Source organism: Rhinoderma darwinii, chromosome 10 (assembly GCF_050947455.1).
Source record: "Rhinoderma darwinii isolate aRhiDar2 chromosome 10, aRhiDar2.hap1, whole genome shotgun sequence".
NCBI classification, from domain to species: domain Eukaryota; kingdom Metazoa; phylum Chordata; class Amphibia; order Anura; family Rhinodermatidae; genus Rhinoderma; species Rhinoderma darwinii.
Genome location: NC_134696.1, coordinates 40,840,226 through 40,851,284, shown reverse-complemented (window position 1 = coordinate 40,851,284; position 11,059 = coordinate 40,840,226). Strand labels below are relative to the sequence as shown.

At 44.0% G+C, this 11,059-nt stretch overlaps 1 protein-coding gene across 1 annotated transcript in view; it reads left to right on the top strand.

Annotated features, from left to right (window-relative positions):
* The first annotated feature begins 1,429 nt into the window (after nt 1-1,429).
* PPP2R1B (protein phosphatase 2 scaffold subunit Abeta) overlaps nt 1,430-11,059 on the top strand; it is a 34,076-nt gene continuing 24,446 nt past the window's right edge. The window contains exon 1 of the mRNA XM_075839761.1: nt 1,430-1,622. Coding sequence (XP_075695876.1) covers nt 1,482-1,622 — 141 coding nt within the window. The 5' untranslated portion in view covers nt 1,430-1,481. The remainder of the gene's footprint in view (nt 1,623-11,059) is intronic.

The window sequence follows — 11,059 nt, the reverse complement described above, 5'->3', positions numbered from 1 at the left end:
TCAATGGGTGCGTGAAAATCACGCATGTCACAAGGAAAGACTTCCGTTCGAACAGCGTGATTCGCACAACAGCTGTGAAAATGATGAATGAAAACAGAAAAGCACCACGTGCTTTTCTGTTTACAAACATCTAAATAGAGTGTCATAATGATGGCGGCTGCATCATATGCTGCTGCCACACGGAGCTGTCAAGTGGCTTTTGCGCAGGCCACGCTTGTGTGAATCCAGCCTAATGCTGTATTCTCAGCTACAATGCTCATTACTGCTGTATAATATAGTGTGTGTGTGTGTGTGTGTGTGTGTGTGTGTGTGTGTGTGTGTGTGTGTGTGTGTGTGCGTGTGCGTGTGCGTGTGCGTGTGCGTGTGCGTGTGCGTGTGCGCGTGCGCACGCGCGTTAGCACACATATAGAAGAGGTGAATCTTGCTCTCCTATCTCTGTATAGAATAGCGGTTAGGCTCTGCCCACTAGCTCAGAGACAACTGAGAATTAGAAATGGAGCCTGCAGGGGGGAAAACTGCTAAATAATGCATTTGCCGCTCTCACACAGACCAAAAGGAAGGTCTTCGGCAGAGCGAAATCCGGCACCATTTTCATGTGGACCGGAAGCCGCGGCCGGACAGTAAGATGACGACTTCCGTTCGCAGCTTCCGTCCATATGTTCAAGGCAGCGAAGACGCAAGGCAGAGGAGCGGAGGCGGCAGCAGGAGCAGGTAAGTTATGTTTGTGTATGTGATGTGTGTATTATGTTCGTGTTATACTGTCTGATTACCACTGTATCTAACCCTCCTACACTGTGCATTCGCTCAGAAAATGGCGGCACAGTGTAGGAGGTTTGAAGATTCAACCCCCTCCTTCTCCTGGCACTAGCCAGAAGGGAGGGGGGATTGTGTGAGGACACTAGAGCGAGTGTGTCTACCCCAAATTTGCAGCATAAAGCAATGAGGTTGCTTTACCACATGCCAATGCTGCAATATTGGGAATTGCTCCCTCTAGTGACCAGCACATGGAAATGTTATAAATTAGAATCTAATTTATAATATTTCCTGACTTGTGAAAAAATTAAAACAATGTGTAATCACTTATTTACTAACTGTTTAACTGAAACAAATAAAATAAAAATTCTAGCGACACATTCCCTTTTACATATTGAACATGGAGAAGCACACAATCCTGAAATTTCAATTTGCAGATAAATGTTTTAATTTGAAATTGGCATTTCAGGATAGGTAATTCCTATACGAGCCCATATGATCATAACAGGGGACGCCTATGGTGAGCCACACAGCTAGGACTAGCGGACAACACGGTTGAGGACCACCGCTCTGGGGACTACGCAGCTTCCTGAGCATGAAATCTATGACACTGCGCCTGCGCATTACAGCACTCTAAGCAGCGGAACCCAGCAGCAATTAGGGCGTGGCTATGTACAGCTGTGAATCGAACGTCACTTCCGGAGTTCGGCTCTCCTCTCCTTCCCTAGATGTTCCAGAACGGAAGTAGGCCTAAAGAGGGCGAGGAAGACGAAGCTGTAGCCGGTATCAAGATGGCAGGAGCCGATGGAGATGACTCTTTGTATCCTATCGCTGTTCTGATTGACGAGCTGAGGAACGAGGACGTTCAGGTGAGAAGCCGGAGGATAGTGACCTACCAATCTAATTGCGGAATGAATGAGGTGGGCGCCTCCTTCCCGTCACTCTGTTGCCGAGCGTTCCTTTAGAACTGGCCCCGTCATCCTGGTAGTGAGCTGCAGTACGGCCGCCGTGGCGTGATACAGTGCAGTGTCTTATTTGAGCAGGGTTCTCGCTGGAGGCTGGTTATATACCACGGGCTACTAATGTATAACCTGCCGGAAAGAGGTTTATATGATGTAAATATAAAGACCGTTCCGCAAAAAAAATATTCAATGGTGAATAGAAGTTCTTGTTGAAAATGTCGTTTTGTAGTTGTATTTCTGGGAGAGCTGAGTGACATCTATGGTTGCCAGCAGAGCCCACTCCGGGGGTTGTCACTCAGCTTTCCTATTCTTGTGAACGGCAATCCAGGAGCCGGGCTTGTCTTACTGCGTAGTGGCTGCCATTCAGGAGCTGGGAATGCAGTGTCAACATGATCTGACCTGTGGCTCTCTAGATGTCGTAAAACTACATCTCCCAGCATGCCCAGTTTTGCAACACCATGTGACTGTTAAAAGGTGCTGTTAGGATGCTGGGACTGGTGGGAGAGAGGTGATTTTCTTTTCATGGAGGTCTTCTGCTTAGTATGTACTCTCTTAGGCTTCGTTCACATCTGCATTCTGTATTTCTGTTTCTTTGCTCCGGCATAGGAGCAGAGCAACGAAGATATTGAAGCACTGGATCCATTGCATGACTGACACCCCCGGTGCCCTACAGGAGCCATAGACTTTAAAGGGGTTGTCCAGAATCGGAAAACTAATGACCTATCCACTGTATAGGTCATCAGTACGTGCTCTGTGGGGGTTTGACACCCGGGGCCTGCACTGTTAAGCCGCTCCGTCTGCCTCCGGGCACCAGACGTCCACGCCGGAAGCTTCAGTCATGGAATAGCTGCTGTACTGCATCTCTGCTCCTATTCAAGTGACTAGGAACAGACCTGCCGCACAGCCGCTATGCAGAGTACGGAACTATCTGCTTCCGGCTCCTTACATTGCATAATGTGCCATAACATCCGGTGCCCGCAGGCCACCGGAGCAGCTGATCGGTGCCGGGTCCGGGGGTCAGACCCGCATCGCTGACATACTGATGACCAATCTGGTGGATAGGTCATTAGTTGTCCGGTAGTGGACAACCCCTTTAATGGATTCCGTCATGGTGTATGCCGTTTTAGCGGACACTGTAGCACAGGATGCTGCACTATTTAGTTTGTCATTTTTTGTATTGGATCTGTGACGGGGGTTCCTGGGACAGATGTGAACGAGGCCTTAGAAACAGATGTACGGCTGGGTTCATACCTGCACCTGAATTCAGCTTTAAAAGGGTCCTAGTTGTTTGATGGATTATTAATTAAAAACGGAAAGCAACAAAAAACTGTAATTTTTTTATTTTATTTTTTATGATGCCATTTGACTGAGCTGTGAAAAAAGGGAAATATTTGCTTCAGTGTGTAAGAGTTTAAAATCTGTTCTATGCTTTAGTTTTTGACAAGTTGTGCGCATGTTCTGCGGTGCTGGAAGTTTCTCACGCTCCGGCTAGCGCGTGCTCTCAACATATTTTTCTTCTGCGCATGTGCAGAAGGTTTTGACAGATGCAAACTGAAGACATTCTGTTTCTCATTTGTTGACTGACTCCAATCGTAAACCAAACCAGGAAAGGTCCATTCTGCGAAGTTTCCATTTTACGTCTGCGTTCACACGACCTATTTTCAGGCGTAAACGAGGCGTATTATGCCTCGTTTTACGGCTGAAAATACGGCTCCAACACGTCGGCAAACATCTGCCCATTCATTTGAATGGGTTTGCCGACGTACTGTGCAGACTACCTGTCATTTACGCGTCGTCGTTTGACAGCTGTCAAACGACGACGCGGAAAATGACTGCCTCGGCAAAAGAAGTGCAGGACACTTTGAAACGTAATTTGAGCCGTTTTTCATTGAATTCAATGAAGAACAGCTCAAGATTACGAGCGTCAATGACGCCTCGCAAAATGCGAGGAGGAGCATTTACGTCTGAAACGACGGAGCTGTTTTCTCCTGAAAACAGTCTGTAATTTCAGACGTAAAAGGCAGCTATCGTGTGCACATACCCGAATAGCGAAAAAAAATATGTCTGCACCAAAAAAAAACGAAACCTGATGGAAATTAGCTGAAGCAAACTGCGCTTACAAAAATCCACAAAACATTAAACTCCATGGGTGTTTTAACGGAAGCATTTTTTTCTGTTTTTATGGTTATTTTGGTGGAACAAGAAAGTGGAAATCACAACACCGATGTGAAGCCGCCACTCATGGACTATTTACTGGTGGGTTTATCATCCTATGTCCTCCCACCCTCCGCAAACATACTGATCAATCTGCTGCTATAATATTGGCCCCAGTGTCTGTCAGGAGAAATTCCATTGAGATCCGCATAGGGCTGAGGACTGATGTGAGATTCTCTGTACAGCGCGATGGAATATGTTGGTGCTATAAAAGCTCCAGGCAAGCAATAAATAGAGAGAACTCCTTTATAAACTGTGATCATAGAACAAGGCTAATGTTGAGGACCAAATCTCATCCACTTTGCTGCTATTGTATTCCACTGCGTATTTTCCGTCCGCAACTCCGGACGGAAAATACGCAGCAATTCCGTTGTGTGGACAAGCCCTTGTACATATCGTTTAGAAATGTCTAGGGAAACCAACACAAAAACCCACACACCGGTGATTATGACTTAATAATGTGGACAGATGTATCAGTTTGTCGCCCTCCATAAAATGTACCCAGAAAACCGTTTTTAAGGCTACAGCTCTAACGTCCAGAATCAGGGAAACCTCCCATATAGGCTGTTTAACCCCTTCGATTCTGCTGTCAATAGTGACCGTGGCACCTAAGTGGTTTCACATAGAGGGAAATATGAAGCATAGTACATGCTGCGTAAATGAGAGGGAAAAAGATGACCTGTGGTGCCTTTTTTTTTAAATCCGCAGCTTGTCAATTGTATTTGCGTAATCGCGGTCTTTTTTTTGTTTTTCGGGTTTTCCCCGTTGAATTCAATGGGGAGTTAAAACCCGCAACAAATAGCAGATGTTGTGATTTATTTATTTTTTGGCAGCGGAAAAGCTTCGATTCCGCTGCAAAAATTGCAACTCATAAAAAAAATAAAAATTTATTACTCGCCCACAATTCTAGCTGCTTCGTCCAGGCCGGTCTCCTGGGATGACGTTTCATCCCTTGTGACCGCTGCAGCCAATCTGCCTCAGTCACATGGGATGAAACGTCATCCCAAGTGACCGGCCTACAGGACAGCAAGTGCGTTGTTTTTTATGGAATTCCCTGCGGCGCCCAGGGCGGATACGCTTTGTTCTTTTACACAGTGTATCCGCCCCGTGTGAAAATAGCTATAACGGTTGGCAATAAAATTTTGCTAAAGTGTAATGAAAAAAAGGTAAAACAAAAACATCCACGTCTTTCCTTTTACTAAACGCTTTTTTTTAAATGCAAAAATAACAAACCATACCACATAATTGGTATCGCTGCATTCAGAACGCCCTGTGCTTTAAAACGATCATGTTATTTGTCTTGCATAGAGAACACCGTAAACCAAGCTAAAGAACAATGCCAGAATTGCGGTTTATTGATCTGCCTCCCAAAAAATGGGGACTTAAAAAGCTATCAGTTTTATATAACTCAATGAAAACTACAGCTCGTCCCGATAAAGAACAAGCCCTCCCACTGCTCCACTGACAGAAAAATAAAAATTCAGCGACAGACAAATTTGTCATAAAAGAAAAAAGTGTTACTGTACAAAAGTAGCAAAACATAAAAAAAAAGTTTTCAATTTGGTATCTCCCTAATTATATCGACAATAAATGTACCATATTATTTATACTGCATGATGAACGCCATAAAAACAAAATCCAAAAAACAATATCAGAATTGCTGTGCCGTTACAAAGTATTAACCCCTTAATGACCAGCCTATTTTAGACCTTAATGACCAAGCTATTTTTTACATTTTTCCATCGTCGCATTCCAAGAGCTCTAACTTTTTTATTTTTGCGTCGACATAGCTGTATAAGGTCTTGTTTTTTGCGGGACAAGTTGTATTTTTTAATAGCATCATTTTGAGGTACATATTATTTATTGATTAACTTTTTTGGCGGGGGGGAGATAGGAAAAAATCTGAAATTTTGCCACTCTTTTTTGCATCCTAAATCTACGCCGTTTACCGTGTGGTATAAATAACACTAAGTTTATTCAGCGGGTTGTTAAAATTGCAGCGATACCAAATTTGTATCGTTTTTGTATGTTTTACTACTTTTACTCAGTAAAAACGCTTTTTTTTTCAAAATTATTTGTTTTTGTGTCTCCATATTTGAAGAGCCGTAAAGTTTTTATTTTTTCGCCGATGCGGTTATATGAGGGCTTTATTTTTGTGCGGTGACTTGTAGTTTTTATTGGTACCATTTTGGAGTAGATGCGACTTTTTGATCACTTTTTATCACATTTTTTTTAAAGTCAGGATTCACAGAAAACAGCAATTTTTCTGTTCTTTATTTCATTTTTTACGGCGTTCACCGTGCGGGTTAAGTAATGTAATAGCTTTATAGTCGGGGGTCGTTACAGACGCGGCGATACCAAATATGTGTAACTTTTTAACGTTATTTTGTTTTTTTAATAGTAGAGCAGTTTGTAAGGGGAAAAAGTGGGTTTTTCATTATTTTTTTTTAAACTAACTTTATTAAACTTTTTTTTTTTTTACTTTTTTACTAGTCCCACTAGGGGACTTCACTATGCATCCTCCGATCACTATTATAATGCACTGCAATACTTTTGTATTGCAGTGTATTACTGCCTGTCCTCAAGCATGATCTAGCAGGCATTCGCTCCAGGCAGACCTGGGGGCCTTTATTAGGCCCCCGGCTGCCATTGGAGACAGACACTCCGCGATCTTATCGCCGGGTGTCGGTGTGAGAGAGAGGGAGCTCCCTCCCTCTCTCCAAAACCACTCAGATGCGGTGCTCGCTATTGAGCACCGCATCTGAGGGGTTAAACGGGTGAGATCGATACTAATATCGATCTCACACGGCAGAGCAGGGACGCTCCCAGCCCTCAGCTGCCTCTGGCAGCTGAGAGCAGGGAGATCTGACAGTTCCCTGCTCTGTTTACTTATTCCGATGCCGCGACGTAAAAAGTCTATGGCATCGGAATAAGGCTCGTTAGTGACCGACGTAAAAACACGATGGGCCGGTCACTAACGGGTCACAACTTTTGGTGTATTTTTATCAATTTTGATTTATGTGGTGGACATGGCGAAGTAGTCCAAATTGTTACAATAGAATTAAATTATTTTTAAAAAAAAAACAAAAGTTAAAGAGGCTTTGTCACCAGATTTTGCAACCCCTATCTCTGCTATTGCAGCAGATAGGCGCTGCAATGTAGATTACAGTAACGTTTTTATTTTTAAAAAACGAGCATTTTTGGCCAAGTTATGACCATTTTTGTGTTTATGCAAATGAGGCTTGCAAAAGTCCAAGTGGGCGTGTATTATGTGTGTTACATCGGGGCGTGTTTACTACTTTTACTAGCTGGGCGTTCTGACGAGAAGTATCATCCACTTCTCTTCAGAACGCCCAGCTTCTGGCAGTGCAGACACAGAGCGTGTTCTCGAGAGATCACGCTGTGACGTCACTCACAGGTCCTGCATCGTGTCGGACGAGCGAGGACACATCGGCACCAGAGGCTACAGTTGATTCTGCATCAGCGTTTGCAGGTAAGTCGATGTAGCTACTTACCTGCAAACGCTGATGCTGCTGCAGAATCAACTGTAGCCTCTGGTGCCGATGTGGCCGACACGATTCAGGACCTGGGGCAGGAAGTGAGTGACGTCACAGCGTGATCTCTCGAGAACACGCTGTGTGTCTGCACTGCCAGAAGCTGGGCGTTGTGAAGAGAAGTGGATGATACTTCTCGTCAGAACGCCCAGCTAGTAAAAGTAGTAAACACGCCCCGATGTACGCACATAATACACGCCCAGTTGTACTTTTACTTTTAAACACACCCAGTTGTACTTTTGCAAGCCTCATTTGCATAAATACGAAAATGGTCATAACTTGGCCAAAAATGCTAGTTTTTTAAAAATAAAACCGTTACTGTAATCTACATTGCAGCGCCTATCTGCTGCAATAGCAGATAGGGGTTGCAAAATCTGGTGACAGAGCCTCTTTAAATAAATAAGCAAAAGCTGAAAAGTTTGGGTTGCCTCTGTATTTTACCCCCTTTGCTATGAAACCTCAAGTCTGGTTAGAGCAATATCACAAACCTTTGAAAAATCAATTTTAATTTAAAGGGGTTTTACAGTCACTAAAAATTGATGACCCATCCTCAGGATAGGCCATCAATAGCTCATAGGTTGGGGTGGGTCTCCCGTGAACCTCGCTGATCAGCTGTTTTGAAGGGGCCGCATCGATCGTATGAGCGCTGCTTCCCCTTTATTTCTTCTTGCTCACTGGGAATAGTCGACACGGAAGTAGCAGCGATTCTTAGGTATTGCAGCCTTTTCTCCCATTCACTTCAATATGAGAAAAAGCTGCAACACCTGTGAACCGGCGCTACTTCTGTTTCGACTATTCACAGTGAGCAAGAAGAAATGAAGGAGAAGCGGCGCTCGGCAGGTGACCCAGGAGTCGGACCCTGACCCATCAGCTATTGATGGCCTATCCTGAGGACAGGCAATCAGTTTTTCGCAACAGGATAAACCCTTTAAGGCTATGTTCACACTGAGTATTTTGCCGAGTTTTTTGACGCGGTTACCGCGTCGCAAAACTTGGCAAAAACGGCCCGAGAACGCCTCCCATTGATTTCAATGGGAGGCGTCGGCGTCTTTTTCCCGCGAGCAGTAAAACTGCCTCGCAGGAAAAAGAAGCGACATGCCCTATCTTCGGGCGCTTCCGCCTCCGACCTCCCATTGACTTCAATGGGAGGCAGGAGAAAGCGTATTTCTCGCTGTTTTATGCCCGCGGCGCTCAATGGCCGCGGGCGAAAAGCGTTGCGATAATCGCCGCGAAAATCGGCGTGCAGGGAGAGGAATATCTGCCTCAAAGTTCCAAACGGAATTTTGAGGCAGATATTCCTCCCCCAAAATACTCCGTGTGAACATAGCCTAAGGTTGTAATGCAACAGCACAGGAAAAACACCGTGTGGATGAATACTTTCGCATGGCACTGTATATAGAAAGATATGCGCTACTGTCATCATCTTATATAACTTAGGCTATGTTCACACTGCGTTTTTGTCCTCCATTTAATGGGTACACTGGGAAAATCTCCCGAGCTATGATGTCCATTTAACATACACATTATGAACTCTCATGACACTTCATGATGTATCCATAAATGGATACCATTCTAGCTTACGGGTGACGGATGCCACTGTTGGGCATCCGTCACAGGCTCCGTTTTAAAGTTTACGTTGGGAAGCTCTAGTGATGTAACTGTCCAGATGGCCTCGCTGGCCCACACAGTACCTCTGAGATGCAGTGTTACCTGATGCTCTGGCCGGGGATCTTCACGTCACTAAGCCCCTAATGTCACTGTCCATATATGGACCGTGACGTCAAGGACTTTCCCAAGACCTAACCGCTTAGCTGAGCTCTTGTGATGCAATTTGACAGATTGGGGCAGATTTACCAATTTGAATGAGCCTAGACCTTGATGTAAAATTCGCCAAAATGTGGTGCGTTTCTGGCATATGTCTTTTTATGTTCCATATTTATTTATGAAACCATAAGGAACGGATGTTTGCACCTCACTAGACTCTTCTTGAAAAGGGTTTGTCTCTTAAAATGCGTTGAAGTGTGCAAAGTTTTGGATTGCTGGAAGATTTCAGCTCTGGAGCATGCAAAATTGTAAACAGATAAGAAAAAAAAGATGATTTAGCAGCTAACTAATAGTCGGAACGCAGCCCTAGCGTAGATGTCAACGAAGCCTTATTCAGACTAACGTAGAATACATCCGTATAACGGACGTTAAAACAACGGCTGTCACACGGACGCGTGTATTTCAAATGGGCCGTTCACATGGCCATTGTTTCAACGGACCGTGTGAAGGGTCCGTTGAAAAATGGAACATGTCCTATTTTCTTCCGTTTTCACAGATTCCTCCATAACAAATCTATGGGGATCCTTGAAAACGTGACCCACACGGGGGCAACACGGATGTGAAACTGCCATTTTTTTTATGTCTCTTTCCCCACGTTCGTGTGAATTTGGCCTTACTCTGATCTGTTTTTAGTACAGAATAAGGATAAAAACGAAGATGTTAATCGAATTGAAATCAAAATAACGGATGCAAACTGATTACAATTTGGACATTTGCCTTAAATAACTGAGCACTAGAGCGATCCATATTTCTTTACGTTCTCACTAGGACCTTATACTGTGCACTCAGACTAGAGGGTGGTGAGGCGGCATTGTTTACATACACATCCAAGGACATGGGAGGCCAACCTAGATCACTGGCCAGAACTGTATCTAGTTCATATCTGAATGGTGAAAATGAAAGCAATGGACCCGTGACAATTGCCCAATTTAGGATGCCTTCACATGCAGAATTTTTAGGAAAAATCATGTTTTCTGGTGTTTTTCCTTGTTTGTTTTTGGCTTTTTCTTTTTGCAAAAAACAAAGCCACGGTGGCCAGATGAATGGGTCCGTAATTACTGATATAAAATACGGTCCTGTGCACGGGGCCTAAGGCTCCATTCACACGACCGCCTTTTTCATCAGTAATTACTGGCAGTAATTACGGACCCATTAATTTCTATTGGCCACAGACACCTTTTAGTATTTTTACTGATGGGTGTCCGTGCTGGAAAAAAATGATAGAACCTGTCCTATTCTTGTCAGTAATCACGGCAGGGACTCTCCCATAGAAGTCTATGGGAGCTCCTGTAAATACGGACGGCTACTAATGTGCATCTGTATTTACCGAAGCGTTGCTATGCAACATGTTGATGGCGTCTTTTGCAACCTCCCTTTTTTTTGTACGGATCCGTATATACAGATGCGATACAGACCGTATTTACAGACTCCCCTCCGTATATCCGGATGCCTACTGATCTGTATTTACGGACAGTATTTCGGGATAGAGGAAAATACTGTCGTTTGCATGGGGCCTTAATCATGTGTTGTAAAGAGGAATCTCTGAATCACGTGGTTTGCAATGCAATATAAAAAACTCGGGTACTAAAACACATTATTTTGGAAAAAAAACACCCCAAAGAAGTCATATAAAAAAAATGCTGAAAAGAAACCTGTAAAGGCAACCTTTTCCACGCTTCCAGCAAATAAAGAAAAATCTCATTTGGATGCAGCCATGGTGAAACCGTTTGTGGGTATATCGCTTGCCTTTAG